The sequence below is a fragment of the Bactrocera latifrons genome, unplaced genomic scaffold, assembly GCF_001853355.1.
Source record: "Bactrocera latifrons isolate USDA-ARS-PBARC rearing strain unplaced genomic scaffold, ASM185335v1 scaffold_225, whole genome shotgun sequence".
Taxonomy (NCBI): Eukaryota; Metazoa; Arthropoda; class Insecta; order Diptera; family Tephritidae; genus Bactrocera; species Bactrocera latifrons.
The window spans coordinates 416320-437597 of record NW_017535797.1 but is presented as its reverse complement, the minus strand read 5'-3'; the positions used below and the strand labels follow the sequence as shown (position 1 = coordinate 437597).

General features: G+C 46.2%; 1 protein-coding gene across 2 annotated transcripts in view; it reads right to left on the bottom strand.

Moving 5' to 3' along the window:
* Nucleotides 1-21278, bottom strand: part of LOC108968691 — a 41934-nt gene continuing 20656 nt past the window's right edge. Inside the window, exons 3-10 of one of the 2 annotated variants that reach the window (XM_018932859.1) lie at nt 20855-21178; nt 20586-20769; nt 20414-20512; nt 18841-20346; nt 14718-18766; nt 6028-13859; nt 2942-4770; nt 1-1299 (exon numbers count right to left, since the gene is read on the bottom strand). In XM_018932859.1, the coding sequence (XP_018788404.1) occupies nt 314-1299; nt 2942-4770; nt 6028-13859; nt 14718-18766; nt 18841-20346; nt 20414-20512; nt 20586-20769; nt 20855-21178 (16809 nt within the window). In that variant the 3' untranslated portion in view covers nt 1-313. The remainder of the gene's footprint in view (nt 1300-2941; nt 4771-6027; nt 13860-14717; nt 18767-18840; nt 20347-20413; nt 20513-20585; nt 20770-20854; nt 21179-21278) is intronic. The other variant, XM_018932860.1, reaches the window with a different exon arrangement.

The following is a 21278-nucleotide window of genomic DNA, read 5'->3' as shown; positions in this document are numbered from 1 at the left end:
TTTCATAAAAATACAAAAAATGATTTATGTATATATAGAATATAATGCAATAATTATACACATAAATATGCGCAATATTTCAAGCTGCCTTCACGTTCACACACTTTCTCTCTCTTGCTATAGTCTCTTCATACATATGTATATTTCTTTCATTTTTACTTCCTCACTTTTAAACGCTTACACTAACGTTAACTCTCTCTCCCTCTCTCTTTATATCTTTGCTGCACATTATAAACTCTCTTTACTTTTCGTTTTCACTTTTCACTTAAATAACTAATTTTAATTAATTTTGCTTCTTTTAACTTAAAAATATTTAATTCAATGGCCACAACAGTGCATCATCATCTTCCTCCTCGTCATCATCATCCACCAGCACAGCATCGTCTTGCGACCAACTGGGAAATTGCTCTTGCACAGCATCCACAGCGTCCAAATCAATCACTTCCGCGCTCTCAGCAGCTATAAAAGTGCTGCTTTGCGGCAACAAACGTTGCTCCTCAAAGTCCGCATAGTAGGTGTCATCCTCCATTTGCATATAGGCGCTGTTGGTCAAGTCCAGATTATCATCGGCAATATTCTCAGTGACAACAGTCGGCTCCAAATCGACAGGTGGCTCGTATTCCATGCGCACCATATCATCATCGGCGACTGCAGTTGCACCAGCACCAACACCGACACCACCAGTGCCGGCATCAACACTACTGACCGGCGGCATATTGTTGGCAGCATTCGTTTCTGCATCGACATCCATCAACCATGTGTGTACGGTGCTGACGCTTGTGCGCAAACTACTGTTATCATCATAGCTGGTCGTGCTGGCGCTGTGCTTTATGCCTACCAAATTCTGATAGATATTAACATCGCTGTGTCCCAACTGCACTGTCGGCACCGCCTCGGCATGTAGTTTGCCGCCGCTCAGCAGACAATTCGGCTCGAAGTGACGCCGACAGATTTTGAAGTTCATATTCTCATGCAATTTCGGGTAGTAGTCGATTTTCAGGTTGTGACACCATTTCGTGCAGAGATTGCGTTGCGCCGGGAAGCTGTATAGCTGTTGCATTTCATGACAAATACGCACGATGCACTTGCTGCGGTAGGGTGCGGGTGGTTTGAGCATATGTGCTGCCGCTGTGGCGGTGCGATTACGCAAAAGCATTGTTGGGCGTGCACCCAATCGCAATGTACCGTTACTGTTGAAACAGTCTGCACGGAAATGTGCGCTACATATCTTCTTATCGGTGTTGCGGTAGAGGCCTTCATCTATTTTGAGTATTTGACACCATTGCCGGTAGATATCACCTGGAAGTAAAGAGAGGGTGATGTGTTAAAATAAAATATATTAAAAATAATTTACAAATATTTTTGTATTTATTAAATTTATCTTCTATAATCATTTTGCACACCTAACGGAAACCTAACTTAATCTACAACTAATCGCATTAGATATAGAGTTATATTTATCAAAATAAGCATGCCCAGAGCATACTAAAATTATGGAGGGAACAGTTCTCCAACCTGCTGCATGGCAATGGAAGTCAAACGACAGGAGAAGGCGAACTCGATTCCCGAATCGATGACGATTGAGCAGACGTTCTTTGTAAAATATGGTCCGACAAAAGCATGCCTAACGATTGGAATTTAAATGTGGTCTGTCCAATCTACAAAAAGGGAGGAGGAGCTGCCTTTATGCCGAGATGTCTGAATCTGGTATCCCCGCAAAACTAATACGGCTGTGTAAGCTGATGTTGAGCAACACCAAAACCTCCGTCAGGATCGGGACCTTGACCTCTCCGAGCCGTTCGATACCAAACGAGGTTTCAGACAAGGCGGCTTCCTATCGTGCGACTTCTTCAATCTACTGCAGGTACAATCTTTTATAATAGTGTGCAATTTCTGGCATATGCCGATGACGATCAACACCATCGCCGTTAGTCATGTTTTCTCTAGATTGGACAAGGAAACAAAGCAACTGGGTCTGGCAGTGAACGAGGGCAAATATCTGCTGTCATCAGGGGCTACTTCGGACTGAGTAGACAATTGAGATTTAAAGCCCTCCCTCGACGAACAAAAACCAAACTCTATAAGTCACTCATTATTCCCGTCCTGCTATATGGTGCAGAGGCATGGACATGATGTCAACAACGGATCAGTCGATGTTGCGAGTTTTCTAGAGAAAGGTTCTGCGAAAGATTATGGACCTTTACGCGTTGGCCACGGCGAATATCGCATTCGATGGAACGATGAGATGTATGAGGTATATGACGACATTGACGTAGTTCAGCGAATTAAAAGACAGCGGCTACACTGGCTAGGTCATGTTGTCTTAATGGATGAAAACACACCCGCTCTGAAAGTATTCGATGCAGTACCCGCCGGGAGAAGCAGAGGAAGAAGAAGACCTCCACTCCGTTGGAAGGACCAGATGTAGAAAAACCTGGCCTCACTTGGAATCTCCAATTGGCGCACCTATGGGGAAAAGAAGAAACGACTGGCGCGCTGTTGTTAACTCTGCTATAATCGCATAAGCGGTGTGTACGCCAGTATAGAAGAAGTATCAAAATGATCATGAGGATAATACGAATCCCTAAGGAGATGCGCAAAGCATTCCAACGATAGTCGGGTCTACGTAACCGGAACAGAACGGTTTTTAGATGCGCAAAGCATTCCAACGATAGTCGGGTCTACGAAACCGGAACAGAACGGTATTTTTATCCGGCCAAAGACTTTCAGATTCAGATATATTTTCTATCGCTACAACAAGAAGAGCGTTAAATATGAAAGAAATCGGTCTAGTCCTTGAGCCAGCACCACATCCCGAGCCTCCTATTGATATATATATCTATTGGCCAAGGTTTGTATTGTCTCGGTTTTATATCAGCCATTAGTAATACTTAGTGATATGGTTATAAATTACATGTTTTTATATCTTTGCAGCTCTTACCTTTAGGGAAGCTATAGAACTCCACGCCATCTTTGCTCTTCTTACGTCCACAATGCGGCAAACAACACTTCGTTTCCATCTCGGCAGGACGTTCGACACTATGTATGAGTTTGCTGTTGTGACCCAAACGCAACGTGGGCACAGCCCAGACACGCAAACTATGGCCGCCAATGCAGAATGGTTCGAAATGTTCGCTGCACACATTATAACTACCATCCACATAGGTGCGTGGATCGATTTTCAAATTGAAACACCATTTGGTGAATAATTCGAAATCATCGGGGAATTTCGAAAATATTTTCAAATCCGTACGTGTAGCGGTACTATTGTTGCAATTGGTAACGCTACAAGTGATCGCACTCAGCTTCGGCATCGTAGTGGACGCAGCCGTCGAGCGACCAATGGGCGGTGGAATTTTTGTTGGTGCGACTGGCGCAATCGCAGCAGGTGTTGGCAGTGCATTTGGTGCCGGCAAAAACAATGTCGGCACAGCATTATTGTTCAGGCCATGCGCACTAAAGCAATCCGTCTCAAAGTGCAGCTCACAAACGCGCAATTCGGCATGATGGCGCGCATCGTAAGCGATCTGCGTGCGTTCGGCCCAAATTTTCACGAATCCATGATTGCTGGGGAAGGGATATAGACGACGTTTACTTTGCGTATCAGCACAAGCGGGCACATTACAGTACAGCGGTTTATGACTACTCAGCGGCAAGCTGTTTGCCGATGGTATGCGCGGTGGTGATGCCGTTAGTGTGCGCTTATGCATTCGGGTTGGTTCATATTGTCCATTACGGTAGATATCATTGCTGTTGTGCCCCAAATTCAATGTCGGTATGGCATCTACGACTAAACGTTTATTATATTGGCCACGCTCGAAATGCGCGCTACATATTAAGTGCGTATTGCGCTGTGACTCATTGAAGAGTACGCGTAAATTGTATTCCCAACGTTTGAGGAAGACCGGTTCTGTGGGGAAACGGAATAAACGCACACCGGACTCACGAGTGCGTCCACAGTGCGGCAGACAGCAGGCGCGCACTTTAGCAGAACCGCCACGTACCAGTTGCAATGAGAAGAACGACGAGACTGGTGTACCTTCTTTTACAGCGCTCGGTTTTTCCTCGCGTATGACATTCAAGAGTGAATTTTCACCATCACCCATATCGTAAGCATCATCATCACCATCATAATAATCGTCGCCGTCATCATTGCTCGCGGTATATGCATAGTTGCTGCGTTTTGTTGCGCTGCTCATTTTGTGTGGCGGTCGCTCAATTGGTGCCAGCAAATCCATATCTTCTTGCTGATAAGCCATATGTTTGGGCGCATCTGCGGGCGGCGCTGTGGAACTCAACTCATCATTTGTCGTATCCATGGTTTCCTCATTATCTATGTTGTCCGCATAGCCGCCGGCATTCGAATTTCTATAGACACGCTCATAGTCTGCATCTCTTTGTTGCAGTTTTTTGGGATTCTCATTAGTGAAAAGTATGGCTGGCGCATGTTTGCCCAATTTCAAAGTGGGCACAGCCCATCTAAACAACTTGGCTTTGTTTTCGTAATGTATAATGCATTGGTTTTCAAAGTGTTCGCTGCAAATTTGATAGCGCCAAGGCGCGTCACCGTCATATTTGATGCCTAAATTGTGCACCCACTTCTCGAATTGTTCATGCATTGTGGGGAATTTGAAAGTGCGCACATTATCTTGGAATAGTTGTTTGCGACAGTGCGCCAGGCAGCATCGTCGCGAGCCGGGGATTAATTTATTGTAGCCATCGGGTGTAGTAGTTGACGCTGCGGCAGCGGCTGCTGCGGAAGTTGATGGACTGTGGGAAAATAAAAATTAGAATTTCAGTTATAAATATATAAATAGATTGAATTTGTCATATTAGGATTACACTGATAACGGATAGCGAAATTTGCGAAATATAATGACCGCTACAGCTGATCAAAGTTGATCCGGACTGTTCCTATACATTTACCTAATTTAGTACAACCTTATTTTATGTTTGTGTGAATCTTTGGAAAAATGACGTCGAGTAGAGGTGATGTTTGATAACGTAGCTGAGGTCCCACGTTCATCAAAGACATAAGTCCAAGTGACGAGACGTGGGTTTGTAAATATGAAGTCAAAACTGTCAAAAAAAAACCAACCGACCTCTTTTTACCCTGAAAGCTCGAGGGAGTTGTAGTTGGGAAGAAGCCGTTGGAGGACTGAAGCAATAAGCTTCTTTATTGATGGGTCAAAGCTTGGGGGAATGTTCTCTAACAAATTTAGTTTCAGACTAGAATATAATTTTCCAAGTCGAGTGTGCTGCCATAAAGGTAGCGATATATTTATTGCTCCGGAGTGCTGAAGAGGAATGACCATACACTCCAATAGCAGGCGATATACCAGTCTTGAGTACGTTAACCGTGCATTTGAGGCTGCTTCAGCAACCCAGTATGCATGTCAGACTATAATGCAATCGGAAGTAATTGTAAAACTGACAAGGGAGGACAAGAATGGGAACGCGTCGGTGTTTTACTCTCCTCGGGTGTTTTACTAGATAGCCGGGCTTCGCGGGAGCTTGGTCAGCGTTGTCGCAAGTAAGAGCTCAGTGCCTTTTGCCACCAGAAGACCTAGCATCTCCTCAGTTGTGGGGTTCTTATAGGTCATCCACGTTGTATCTTAACGTATGCCCGTTGTAGAAGCTTAATGGAAGAAGACGAGATTGAAACATCTGAACATTTCCTTTTTGATTATCAGCATTTGCGAAATCAAGACTTAAAAAACTTGAGTATTGACACTTTCAGATATTCCACCGAGCTGGTGGCAATAAAAATTTAACGCTGAGCAAATTTACACACAAGGCACTTTGTCGACTTATAACATCGGTTACATAAGTTATATTTCTAAGATTATATATAATAGTCCAAGTGCGATCTTCGGATCAGCCATCGAACATAATCTAACATAACTATAGTAAAGCTCAAAGACCTTGTGCAAGTAGGTTGACAATATTGACGTGGAATCATGACAGTAGAAAGTCTCTTCCATTGCCCTGGGGTTGTTTCGATTAAATATTTACACTCTTACTCACCGTTCATCCAGCGGCTCTTCGTTTGCATTCCAAACCACATCATCATCTTCATCCTCATTATCATCCTCTTCATCCGTTTGATTTGCATCGTCTATCTTCAAATTACGCGTGGGCACCGCATCAGCGCGCAGCACTTCACCATCGAAATCGGACGCTTTGAAATGCCATTCACAGATTTTGTAATCATCTGGACGCGAACTATTAAACTCCATGCCGAGTGCATTGAGCCATTGATCGAGTAGCTCGCGCTCGCTGGGAAAGGCGAAATGTCGCGTGTACTCACGACTGCTATGTCGACAATTGATGAGGCAGCAAATATCCTGATTGGCATCAGTGGACGACTGCAAGCGTTTGGTGCGCCAATTGTGCTGTGCTGTATGCTGTTTGGCGGCCATTTGGGCCTCGCTTTCATTACTGAAACCATGCGGATATATATTGGGATCGGTATGACCCAACCGCAAAGTGGGCACAGAACCGAATTTCAATTGACGCTTAACGCCATAATAGCAGTTAGGTGTAAAGTGCAACGAACAGATGCGTATGCGTGAACTCATGCTGATGAGCGTCTCCTCCGAGAAGCGGCAATTGTAAATCCATTTCTCGCGCAACATAATATTCGTCGGCAATTTATGCAAATGTAAGCCTTCGTGTAGCGCGTGATATTGACTCGTACAATGGCGTACGGTACATGAGAGTAGCGGCAATTGAGCGGTGTTGCTGACATTTGCATCGACAGCGTACGAGCTGCTCGTTTCCAAGTCATCGGTGTAATCGGCATGGCTTGAGTGCGTTATGGCCGAGGTGGATGTTGGAGCAATAGCTGTACTTGTTGTTGTAGTGTTATTTTTCAATTTAGTTTTGAATTTTTTCAAATGATTAATATCGAAACTATTCTCGTAGATGCGCTCCGGGCGCGAAGGACCCAAATTCAGTGTGGGCATGGTGCCGGGCGGTAGCTTACGGAATTGCATGCAAATCGGTTCGAAGTGGCGCTGACAGATGCGATAGCGCCAACGGCGCGTATAATCCACCTTAAGTTGTGTATTGTAGAGCCATTTGTGAAAGAGATACTCAGACATGGGGAATTTGAAGAGCGTTACACCGGGATCTTTGGCGTGACTATTGCAATCGGGTATGCGACAATGACGCGATGTATCGCGATCGATCGGCGTATTGTCAACGAAATCTGCATAATCATCGTTGTAGTCAGCGTTTGGATCGATATTATCATTGTTGTGGTGTGTGGGCGCGGCGAAGGAGCTACTCGTGTCCGCTTCGTCATTTAATTCGCTGAACATATTACTAGTTGTTGTTGTTGTTAGGTTTTGTTGTTGTGGTTTCGTTTTATATTTACTTAAGCTATTCACATCGAATTCATTTTCATATATATGCGCGGGCCGCTTAGGACCCAAATTCAGCGTAGGCATGGTGCCGGGCGGTAACTTGCGGAATTGCATGCAAATCGGTTCGAAGTGACGATGACAAATGCGATAACGCCAACGGCGTGTATAATCCACCTCTAATTGTGTGTTATGCAACCATTTGCGGAATTGATCGAGTGGAAAGGGAAATTTGAACAGCGTGACGCCCGCATTGCGCGCGTAGCTATTACAACCGACTATGCGACAATGGCGCGCGGTATCGCGTTCCATTTGCGTCACTTCGTCGCCCAGCTCGTTAATGTCATCGGGCTCCTGTTCAGCGCCAGTGTCACCAAAACTATTAAACATATCGAGTAAGCCTTGCTTCATTTGATTTTCAATGCCTTCGGCGGTGTAGTTCTCTTCGATATCCTTTTCTTGTTTAATATTTATAATGAAAGGCTGGTGATATGGTTTGGGCTGCGTTGCCGTCTTATTTGTTGTTGTTGTCGTTATGACTTCTTTGCGCTCTTTGAATTCAGTTTTCACTACTAGCATTGGCTCAAGTAGCGCGCGGTCTAGCTTCTTCTCATCGTGCGCGGCCGATTTGAGCACTGTGCCCGCTTCATTTTCGTCTAACACTTCAGGTTTGTATTTGGTTATATCGGATTTTTTCAATTTCATTTTGTGCGCCTTAACATCCGCTAACAAAACATCATCATCGTCGTCATCATCATCATCATCCTCATCCTCCTCCTCATCTTCTTCTTCAACTTCAACGTCATCAGCAACATTATCTTCGTAATACTTCGGCAACTTGGGCGGTTTGCTCTCTATTGCCTCCGCCGCTACTCTCTTATCCGAGGGATTCTTATAGATATCGGTTTTCTGGTGGCCCAACAGCAGCGTCGGCACTGCATACATGCGCAAGCGTTTATTAATACAGTGTTTTTCAAAGTGTAGCGAGCAGATGCGCGCATTGGTTGCCGCGACCATACTGATTTGTGTATTATATACCCATTTGTAGAGTAATTCTGCATCGTTGGGAAAATTGAAAAACTGTATCTCACTATCAGCGCTGACCGCGCGCTCCGCCGGCGCTTTAGCGTACACACAGCTGGCTATACAGCATTTATTGAGTGGCGCGTTCAGTAGCAATGAAGCGCGTTTGGTTTCGGCTAGCGTATCGGGCGCTGGTAATGCATATATTTCGGGCGCGTCTGCAGCGCGTGGCGGCAATTGTAACGTGGGTAGCGCCCAAGATTTTAAACGTTGCATTTTTTTGCTCAATTGCGATGAGCAGCTTGCTTCGAAATGTAATTCACATATTTTGTAGCAATACAAGCGATCCGGATCGATTATGACTTGTGTGTTGTGACACCATTTGGCGCGCATTTCGGCATTATCGGGAAATTTGAAGAATTTCAGCGATTTAGTGGTGAGATAATTCGAATTGCAACCTGGTACAGCGCAGCTAATGCGACGCACGCACGATATATCGCATACCTTCGTGTAGGTCTCGTCAAGCTTATGCAAAATACGCTGCGTGTCTGCTGTGCTGTCCGATTTGAGTGTATCCAGCAAAGCGGCATGCTCAATGTAGAGTAATTTGAAATGCATTGGACATAATTTGGGAGATATTTTCGTAACTTTTACCGGAGCAGTAGCAGCAGCTGCAGCAGCATCACTCGCCTGCGGCATGCCGTTGTCGGGCGCGGTTTTTTGTGTTTCATTTTCAATTGCCACACCTCCTGCTTCTTCCGCCTGCTCTTCAGCGCTCAAACCAACACTTTCGTACCAAGCGCGTCGTATGTTATCCAAACGTGGAAACTCAAAAAGTTGATTTGTCAAACGCAATTCCATTTCCCTACATTCCGGATAACAACACGCTTCGTGTGGCGTTTTCGGCGTCTCAGTTTTCGGCGCGACACGTTTGCGCTTAAATGCTTGACTCATTGTCTCTTCACTGACGGTGTACAAGTCAATTGCGTTGCTGTGTCCCAACTTTAGTGTCGGCATTGCGCCCACCTTAATGCGACCGTGCTCATAGCAGTAGCTCTCAAAGTGTGCGCTGCATACTTTGTATGTATGCCAGATGGTGGTGCTGACCGGCAGCTGTAGATTGTGCGCCCACTTCTCAAAATGGCTACGCAACTTTGGAAAAGCGCTCAGCGTTATGCCTTCGGTTTGTTTGGTGTTAGTACAACCGGGTACGCAGCAGCTGATTAGCTTCTCAGGGCGTTCAAAGGTTTCTGGATTATTTAAAATATCGCTATCATTGTGTCCCAGCAGTAGTGTGGGTATGGCGCGCAAAAGCAAACCGCGATGACCGCCACCAACGCAACGCGGCTCAAAATGCATATTACAGATGAGCGCGTTGCGACAATCGGCCGCGTTCATGCGTAAATTATGGCACCACTTTTCCAGCGTCTCGGCGCGTTCGTAGGGAAATTTGAAGAGCCGCACGCCATCGTGCAGATTTGTGCGCCCACATTGTGGTACGCTGCAACTTTTTAGTACTTTCATTTCAATTTTTATGGCGCTAACGCTTTCGAATTCACTCTGGTGTATCTGCGCATCATCATGTCCCAAATTTAGGGTAGGCACTGAGCCTTTGCGTAAACGCGTGCCTTCGCGTTTGAAACAATCGGCAGTGAAATGTGCGCCGCACAGCTGGAAGCGATAGCGTTTGGCTTGATACGGATAATGGCGACAATTCTCAGCCCATTTCTGCAACATGTGACGTTTCGTGGGATAGTTGAAAAGCGTTACGCCATCTTTTTTCGATTTTAAACACGATATTATAGAACAATGATTGGCGCGCACATAACGCAACTCACCCCATTCATGCTCTTCGGGATGAAAACGCGACAGCTGTTTGGGATTTGCATGTACGACCGGCAATGGCGCGCCGTTTACGTCAGCGCCTAATTCCATGGTTGGCAACGCCCATGGACGCGGTTTGCGATTGCCCATAACATGTGGTTCGAAATGGCGCGCGCAAATTTTCGCCTGTTTGGCGGTCTCTTCGTCTATGCGCGTATTGTCACACCATTTCTTGCGTAACCAGTCTGGTTTGGGGAAACGATACAGAGCGCTGCTATCGGCGCCACGTGCGCATTGCGCTATTGAACATTTCTGTAAAGTGCTTGTAGGCGCTGTTGGTTGCGTTGATTTGGCGCGCGTCATTTTCGAGGGTGTTTGTGAACGTCGCGCTGTTGTGTTATTTTCATAAGACGCCACTTCAGCTGGTGTTGGATTCTTGAGCGTGTCGTTTGTGTGTCCCAAATGTAGTGTTGGTATAGCCCAACGTTTTAAACGGCGTTTACTAATGCAGCGCGACTCAAAATGCGATTCACAGATGAGACGTCGTTTTACGTCCTGCACGCCAATCGCTAAATTGTGCCACCATTTGTCCAACACATCTTTGTCGCGCGGAAAGGTGAAAAGATGTACATTGTCGCGGCTGCGTCGCTTGCTGCAATGCGGTAAGCAGCAGCGTTCGTTCGTAACCATTAACTTCACCTTCGGCACACGGAAAATATCGGCTTCGTCATGTCCCAAATCGATTGTGGGTAGCGCCCACGATTGCATTTGCGGACGCAAGCATTGCGCTTCGAAGTGCAACGTGCAGATGCGCGCGTAGCGACACTTCACCGCGGGCATGCGTATGTTGTGCGCCCATTTTTGTAGCATTGTCTCCTTTTTGGGGAATGCATATAGGCGTATGCCAGCATCAAGATCGCGCATTTGATGGCATGTCTTAATGCAACAGCGATAGTAGACTGCGGCGCTATCGGGATTTTGGTAAATATATGTGGAACGTCTGCCGCTCTTAGCATGTTTGACCGGTTTTGGTAAATGCAGTGTAGGCACAGCCCAGCTGCGCAACGTCTTACCGATGCAGAATTGCTCAAAGTGGCGACTGCAAATGCGCCAACGCCGACTGGTATGGCTGATTTCGTTAGTTAGCGCGCTGAGTCCCAAATTATGGCACCATTTTTCGCGTAATGCGTCGTCTTGTGGAAAATGCCAAAAGCGCACTGCCGCTTTACACACTTCCTTGTCATCATCATTCGCTGCCGCCGGCTCCTGTTTCACTCGATTTGTTGCGCAATCTTCAATACAACATTGGGCGCCACTCACGCTGTCAAAGATGGGATTTTCAAACAGCTTATGTTCTGTATCTTGATTTTGCGGTCGCGGTAAATGCAATGTCGGTATAGCCCACATAAAGAGACGCTTTTTGGCGAAGCAACGCTCTTCGAAATGCAATGCGCATACTTTATACAAATAACGATGCGATGGACTAAACGACACTTGTGTATTGTGTTGCCATTTAGCGCGCAGCTCTTCCGCGCTGGGAAATGCGGTCAAACGCACATTGTCCGTGAATTTCGTCGAACAATTGGGCACACAACATTTCAGCATTTGTATGCGCGTCGAACTGGTTATGCGCGCATAGTTCGCCTCGAGTTCGTCCAACGCGGCAGATGAGCCTTTGCGTGCACCGTCGCTGTAAGTCGCCATTTGGTAACCCTCCATGTAGTGCAAAGCGCATAGACGCACATTTTCAAAGAAATCGGTGGCGTCTTTCGACGCGCCGGTGAAATTTAATTTGAAATAGTTACACCAGCGCTCTTGCAGCTTGAGCGTCGCGGGCAGCGCAAACAGTTGCATTTGTAGAAACTGCGCTACCTTACAATCATGCACAGCGCATTCGTTGACACCTTTTTGCGGATACCATTTGCGTCTGCCAAGACCGCGGCGCTTTTGTGGCAGTAGCGTGTTTTGCTTATAGATTTTAGAGGTGTCGTTATGACCCAACTTCAGTGTAGGCACAGAGCCATATTTCAGATTGGCGCGATCTTTACGCTGATAGCTGAGGCATTGGGGTTCGAAGTGTTCACTACAAACTTTGTAGACTTGCACCAAACGCATGGTTGGCATTAAGCGCAAATTCGTAGCCCATTGTAGATAGAGTGAGCGTAGTTTTGGGAAGCGGAAGAGTGTTACGCCATCCACTTGATGCGATTTGCCGCAATGTGGTACGCAACAACGATTATAAACGTTCAATTGCGCGGCGCTGGTTTGCGTTGTATCCGCGCAGGCCGCGCGCTCTGACCTGTTCGCTGACGATTTTGTTGCATTTTTATATAAGCCATAAAGTGGATTGCGCTTGAATTGTGCTGTGGTGTTGTATAAATTGCGTGTTGGTATTGCGCCGAAACGCAAGCGTCTACGACGCCGATCCACTAAACTGTAGGGAAAGTGTCGTTGACAAATGCGCAGCCGCGATGTATGAGTCATTTTAATTTTTAACTGTGCACACCAACGACGACAGTAGCGACTGCCGCTTAATGGAAAACGATATAGCGTGACAGCAGCACCGGCGGTGCGTCCACAACGGCGTACTGCACAGTAAGCGCGCTGTCGACGAGGTCGTGCAATACTATTCATCAACGTCCGATGTACTGCTGGCGCTTTGGCGTGCGCGCAACTCATATCAGGTGGTGGATCTGGTGGTGCTTTCTTCTTCCTACGATGTCTGAGGCAACAAAGCCGAAAAACCGAACGATTTATTTTGTCAGCGCCACAATGACGTGTACTCGTTGGTGCGTTGGACGTGGCCGCAGCTGAAGCTGATGCTGACGAGGTAGTTGCCGATGCGGAATTCGAAGTGGTCGCAGTGAAACGTGTCGTTTCATCGGCATTACTGTAATTTGTATTGGAGTCATCTTCATAATTTGTCGGCGACAATGTTATTGGACGCTTAGGCGTATTTTTTCCTGCTTTGTGCAGATTTCGTACTTTTGTTGAGGTGGCCGGCGCTTCATTTTGTTGCGTATCATCGCTTTGGTTAACACATTCCACAAAGTCGAGTGGATCGCAGGCATTGTAACTGCTTTTATCATCTTCATCCTCATCGGCATCGATAAGCATTTCCACATCATCATCATCGACTTCGGCGTCTTTGCTATCAGCGTTGTTGTTATCAGCGTTAACTTCGCTTTCACTGTCGCTTTCATCTTCCTCTGCAGGACTGTTGTATATATTTTCGGTAACACTTTCATCGCTTTCCTCACTGTCGTCCTCATCATCATCTTCTTCGTTACCGTAGATGTCTTCTTCATCCTCATCTTCTACTTCAGCGCCCTCCTCATCTTCATCTGCCGAATCGACTATGAAATTGTCGGCATCACGCGCTTCGGTATTACTACACAACTCATCGTCGTCACCGGTAGCGGCGCTAATGCTCGGCGTAAAGTCCTCAACCGTTTCCTCTTCCTCTTCATCGCTATTACCAACGCCGGCGGAAGCATAGAAATCGTTTTCATCATCTTCTTCATCGATGCGATAGTCATCGTCGTCATCATTGTCTTCGTCATCCATTTCATCATCGTATTCGCCGATGTTTCCCAATTCGGTATCACTAGCATCCGAAGTCAAAACTTTCTTTTCCTCTAACGGCTATTTAAAGAAAAAGAAAAAAATTCATTAAAATTTACGCGCTTTTAACTATATTGTCTTTGCACTAATAGTGGATAGAGTGGAATCTAAAATTAAGTTCCACAAAGTAACTAGCTCCAATACTTTGATGTTGAAAGGCAATACCATCTAAAAGTATCTACTACTGGATAAAGTGTTCCACAACTAAACTATTGTAAAAACATTGTCTTTGAGTAATTAAAGAACGGGTAAATTATGTTGTACTAGAGCAATATGTGGAACACAAACATAAGATCCACAAAAAATGTATGCTAAAAAAGTTCCACTAATGTTCTGTGCATTTCAAAAGTAAAATATTCATATAGACTTATGTTTACTAGTGGATGAAGAGGAATCTAAAACTAAGTTCCACAAATTAACAATGCTCAACACCTAGGTGCCACAACTAACTATTGGAAAACGTTATATTATATCTTTGAGGAATTAAAGAACGGATACATTTTGTTGCATTCGCGGAACACAAACTTAAGGTCCACGAAAAATTTATGCTAAATATGTTCCACTAATGTTCTGTGCATTTCAAAAGGAAAATATTCTCATAGACTTATGTTTACTAGTGGATGAAGAGGAATCTAAAACTAAGTTCCACAAACTAACAATGCTCAATGTCTGATGTTCTAGAAAAAAAAATACGCACTACTGAATAAAGTGGAACCTAATATTAAATTCCACAAATAATTATGTTAAAAGCGTCATGTCCCTGAGTAATTAGGGAACGGAGAAAATTGTGTTCCATAAAATGTAAAAGTGGAACACAAACCTAAGTTCCACAACTAAACTATGCTAAATATTATCCACAAAAAACTATTCACTACTTACATTTCTTGCCTTCATCGCTGTCGCGATTAGCAAAGCGTTGTCATACTCCAACGGTTCGTTGTGGCCCAAATTTAGCGTAGGCACCGCATTGGCGCGCAACTTCTTATTGCCCATCGCCTCGGGCGGGAAGTGTGACATGCAGATGCGTGCGTGATTGGCGCGTGGCTCCATGCGTAAATTTGCACACCACTTGCGCATAAGAGCCTCATCTTTGGGGAAGCCAAATGTACGTAAATCATTTTCGAGTGTGCGCCGCTGACGACAATGTGCCAAACAGCATTTTGGTAGAAAGACGCCGGGAAGATTTTTGGGATTCTCATAGATGGGACCGCTGTGACCGAGCGCATTAGTCGGCTTGGCCCAGGGACGTAACTCTTTGCCGTCAATGCAACGTTTGTGAAAGTGTACGCTGCAAATACGTAAGGCGGGATCTGAAGCCTTTTCGAGCGAAATTTTTAGATTGTGACACCATTTGCGCAAGATTTGATGGCTTGTGGGAAATTGGAAGAGGCGCACGCCATGTTGCAGGCGGGTACGTCTGCAGCTCGGTACACAACACTTAAAAATGCCAAGTGATTTTTTCATCTTTACGTTGGGCACTGTTGCCAATTCGCCGCTATCATTGTCATCCTCTTCATCATCAACATCACGCATATCTTCATCGCCTTCGATATTGCTTGCAGCATCAATTGCATCGACTTCATCAGCAGTTGGTGCAGCAGGCGCTGCCGCTTGTACAGGCGGTTCGTTCTGTAGCAGCTCCTCTGTATTGCGCGCCAACAGCAATGTTGGTACTGCCCAGCGCAGCAAGCGCGTCTTGACAATGCAACGCGGCTCGAAATGTTGCTCACAGATGCGCAAGCGTGCGCATTGGCTACGTGTCAATTGCAAGTTGTGCAACCACTTTTCGAGCACCTCATCGATAATGGGAAAACTGAAAAGACGCATTGTTTCGAAATCACCGCGTTCTCGTGCGCACGTGGCTACACAGCAACGCGCTTCATGCGGACGCGCCGCGCTACCCAATTCTGGTATGGCATGTATTTTGTGTTCCGGTTTTTGCTGTAGCTGTAAAGTGGGTATGGCCCATGAGCGCAAGCGTTGCGTCGGGCCAATACATTGTGCTTCGAAATGACGCGCGCATACTTTGTGCGTAAAACGACTGAGGTCCGCTGCGCTAACATCTACATTGTGACACCATTTCTCTAATAAGTCTATGCCGCTTCCGACCGCAGTAGGGAACAAGTAGAGGCGTTGTGCTGTGCGGCTGCCACTAACCTGATTACTACCACAACCGGCAACGCAACACTGCGCACTACAAACGATTGGTGAAGCACAACACTTTTCATAAGTGTCGTTCAGCGATTTCATGGCCTCACTGAGTTCGTTGTCACCCTCCGCTAGCGCGTTAGCCGCGTCTAATGTGGCCTTGTGGAGCTTTATGAAATGCAGACCGCACAGTTTTGGCGTCTCGCTGAGCGCCTCCGCGTCGACTTTCATTTGTGCGCACCAAAGTGCATGTAACGGCAAGGCGGCTGGCATGTCGTAAGGTTCACTTAACAGCATTTTCGTTGCAGTACAATTGGGATAGGAGCATTTTATGTCATCTTTGCCAACACAACCAGCCAGTTCAAATTCAGCTGCATCCTTATCGCTAGCAATGCGTGGACGCATTTTGCCGAAGAGCGATACTTGTATTTGTGCGGGATCGACGGGATACAAATCGTCTGTGTCATCATGTCCCAGATTAAGTGTAGGTATAGCGCCATAATTGAGACGCAGTTTGCCCAGACAAACCGATTCGAAGTGATCACTACAAATTTTATATTTTTCACGATCCTTAAAATCTAAAAAGTCCAATTTGAGGTTATGTTTCCAACAGCGGAATAGACGCAAATTCTTCGGAAAACTGTTCATTTGTGCATCATCAAATTTACGTGACTTGCCACATGTGGGGACACAACACTTGGTCACCACATCGCTGTAACGCGCCTCTGGCGGCGGCACGGACACCAACTTAATGTCGGCATCGTTATGACCCAGTGCTAGTGTTGGCACAGCCCACTTGTACAGCATCTTTGAACCGACGCATTCGGGTTCGAAATGCCGATTACAGATACGTACGCCACGGCAGTCCACCGGGTTCATTTTCAAATTGTTACACCACTTCCATAGTAAATCGACATCGTCGCTGGGGAATTTGAAGAGCCGTACGCCATCTAACTCCTTACTGGCGACGCAACCGCTTACTACGCACTGCGTTTCAGCGAAGCTCTGCGCTTCATTCGCATACACATCTTCAACTTCCGGATCCAAATTCAATGTGGGTATGGCGCCGGGCATTAGACGTTTAGCGCCGAATGCGTGCGGTTCAAAGTGACGCGAACATACGCGATATTCACCGCGTGCATGTTGCCGCGTATTGTGGCACCACTTGCGCAATACGCTGCGACTATGCGGAAAACGGAAGAGCTGTACGCCATCGGCACGTGTACGACTGCACGATGAAATGCAGCAGACTTGTTGCAACTTGACGGCTTTTAGACGCGCCGGATTCATGTAGATTTTATAACCTGGTGGTGTATTCAGATCCAAAGTGGGCACTGACATCGGTATGGGACAACGTTTCGACAAGACGCGCGGCTCGAAATGCGTAGAACACAAACGACGATGACCATTACCGACCTGCGGTAGCTGCAAATTGTGGCACCACTTAGCCAACATAGGTCGATTGAGCACGGGGAAACGGAAAAGTTGCACGTGATCCGTATCACGTCGTTTGCGGCAGTGTGGCAGACAGCAACGTGGTGTCCACGGCTTCAATGGCTCATTGGAATCGCGCATGCGCCGACGTTCGCGTTTCGTCTCCGACTTTATGATCACCTGCGGTACTAGCGGTTCGGGATTCTCATATAATTGCTCGACATTCGTAGCCAAATTGAGTGTGGGTAATGACCAATAGTGTAGGCGACGCTTTTTGCTAAAGCAAATCTCTTCAAAATGTAAATTACAAATGCGTAATGTGGTAAGATCTTCCGTTTCCGTTTGCAAGTTATGCGCCCACTTCGCCAACAGCTCAGGATCTTCGGGTGTGCGATAGAGTTTAACATCATCGATCTTCGGATCACGTCGGCATGTGGACACACAACATTCACCCTCTTCTATACCCTTATTTGGCATTAACGGCTTCGGCCACTGTTCGGCAATCTCATCATCCGTTGGCAAACGATATTTCGGCTCTTCAGCATGACCAAGTTTCACTGTGGGCACGGCCCACTTCTCCAAACGTTTATTACGTATACAACGCTCCTCGAAATGTACCTCACATATGGCATCGTTGAAGAGTTTAGTGCCATCGGGCACTGGCTTCAATAAATTCTCACACCATTTAGTGAGCATTTCGAAATTCGATGGGAAACGATGCAGATTAGCATGATCACGATCACGATTGCGTTTGCAATCTTGCACGCAACATGTTTCGCGTATATTCAGTTTCTTAATAACATCTGGATTGCGATAGATATTCGGATCGTCGTGGCCCAAATTCAAGGTGGGTACTGCAAATGGACGCATACAACCGCCAATGCAGTATGGCTCAAAGTGCGCGCTACAAATACGCACACCCTTATGCAGCGTTTCGATGCCGATCTTCAAATTGTGACACCACTTGCGCATCTGCTCGGGACGACGTGGTATGGTATGTAATGTGACGTTGTCTATATTGCGATTACGCTTACAACTTGGCACAAAGCAGACTTCCAATGAATCCAAGATATTTTGTGTGGCGCTGCCGCTCATGGAGCTCACATCACCGGCCGTTATATTCGATATGCTAAATTTGAGCTTCGATACTGGATTGGGATACAAGCGTTCGCTGTGACTGCTGCTCGACGCTATGCTATGGCGGTGACTGCTGTAGACCGGTGGCGGTGCGGAGACGTTATGGAAATTAAACATTTTCGACGGTGGTACCACCGGTGGTGTTGGCAGCTCATTCTCATAGATATTGAAGCGGTCGTTGTGGCCCAAATTCAGGGTCGGCACGGCGCCTGTGTGCGAAAATAAATATTAAACATTTGAATATAGGCTAAAAATATAAACTTTTGTTAAAACTTCAGTTTACCTGGCGATAGTTTGCGCAAGCCCAGCGCCTCTTTGATAAAGTGGGCGCTACAAATTTTGTGATTCTTGCCACGATATATTGCCGGATCCAGGCGCAAGTTATAGCACCAGCGACGTAGCAGCACTTCATCGCGTGGAAAACGGTATAACGATAGATTGAAATCGGATGAGCGCGTGCGCTTACAATGTGGCAGACAGCATTTCTTCTCCTCCAAATAGAATACGCCCGGATTATCGTGTATTCTGCCATATGGTGTGCCCAAATGTAGTGTGGGCACAGCCCATGGCTTCAGCCGAAACTTGCCAAAGCAGCGATCCTCAAAGTGACGACTGCAAAAATGACGCGGCTCACGGCTATTGACGGGCAGACGCGCATTCTGACACCACTTTATGCGCGTCTTCATGTCATTGGGGAAATTGTAGAATTTGCAATTACTCTCACCACGCTGACTCGGACAACCGGGCATGCTGCACTGAGCGCGTTCACCGACCGTAAATGTGTTGGTGATTTCACGATTCTGATATAAATTTGCGACATCGTCATGACCCAAATTGAATGTGGGCACCGCCCAATAGCACAACGAATAGCGATTAATGCAACGTTTTGGAAAATGTAAACTACAAATGCGATATTGGCTGTACGTGGAATCGGGTTCGGGAAACATTTTCAGGTTATGCAACCATTGATGCAAATACTTTTCATCTTTCGGGAATGTGAAGAATTGCAGCGTGGGACTGGACTGCTTAGTGACGCCGCAATGGGGTACACAGCAAACGGCGCCATCCTCACCGGTATCCACCACGCGTGTGCGCGACACCGCTGGTGTGGTGGGGAAATGAAAATTGCCAACAGGAAATGCTGACGGCTTATGATTGCTGCCGTTGTTGTCATTGCTGTTGCTGCGCTGCAAACTCGAAGTGTTGCTGTTGGAAAAATCATTGCTGTTGCCATTGCTGCCACTGCTGTTATTGTGCGTGCCAAATGCGTGCGAAGTTTCACCGCTTGCGCCACCAGCGCCAAAGGACTCATTTGTGAAATCACCAAAGCGACTACGCTGACGTGATGGTGAGACCAACGCCGACTGTTGAGCGGCGCCTAACGGCGGTGGCGGCAAAGGTGGTGGTGGCAGTGGCGTCTGCAGCGGATAATCTGGCGTGGGGTAAAGATCGGGTTCCACTTTTATTTCGGTTTTAATTTGTGGCATTTGAAATTCTGTTGTCGCGCTGCCGGTGGCACCAGTAATGCTGTTGCGACGCATAAAATCTGGTTGAGCGGGTGTTGGCTGTGGTTGTTGTGGCGCTGCATGTAACGGTTGTGTTGGATATTGTGAATGCTGTTGTTGCAGATGTAATTGCTGTTGTTGACGTTGCAGGTGTTGTTGTTGTTGTTGTTGCGCGAGATGCGGATGCATTTGTTGCGGTGGCAGCGGCGGATGTGGCGGAGCTGGGTGTTGATGGTGAAAAGCGCGATTTTGTAGATATGAAGAGAAGCTATTGCTGTTGGGCACTACAAAAACAAATTCAATTCATTAATATGTATGTATATATATTTGTCAAAGTGAATGATGTATTACTTTCTATAATGCCCATGGAGCAGTCTTGTAGATTATAATTAGCCGAGTGGGTTGGTGGGACCGGCCCAAATGGTGCGCCACCAGCAGGCATGGCAGGTGCTGAAAAAGCAAGGAAAAAATAAAAAAAATGTATTTCTCAAAATCTTATGGAAGTATGGAAAATTCTACACACCTGCAGCACCGGCGCGTCGATAAAATTTCCCACAAAAATACGGCGCTTGTATGCGGTGCTGATGCAATTGTATGCCTGTGTGAAACCACAAACGGCATACCGGGCAATCATAGCGCGGCTGATTGCGATGTTGTGGCATATGCGCGAATAGCAAATCGCGACTAGCAAAGCCTGCCGAACAGACCTAAAGTGGGAGAAAGAGAAGGCATGTGTTGAGACATTTTAGCTTGTTGCTTTTTACATTTGGCTTGTCACAAACTGGCGCTTACATTACAGATATAATTGACATATTCATGCTGCATGTACTCGTGCACCTCGCACAGTTCGATAGTATCAAAATATTTGCCACAGTATTTGTGACAGAAATACATATTTTCGCGATGTAGTTGTTCGTGCGTTTGCAACTCCTCGCTGGATGTGAACGACATGGGGCATATAGAACACTTAAAGTCATATTCGACAATTTCGCAGAGACTTTGAGAAACATGTTTGCTGTAGCTTTGCTTTTTGAAGAAGACCTGTTTGCAGCGCTGGCAAATTGGCAATGTGTCGGAACGTTCCGTTTGAACTTTGCGGCGTGGAAAGTTGAGCGGCTGTTCGTTGGATTAGATGAGGAGGTATGGTTATTAATAAATATTTGCATTGAGCGCAATTAAAATGATTGCAATGAGTTCAAAGTTAAATTTTCAATTA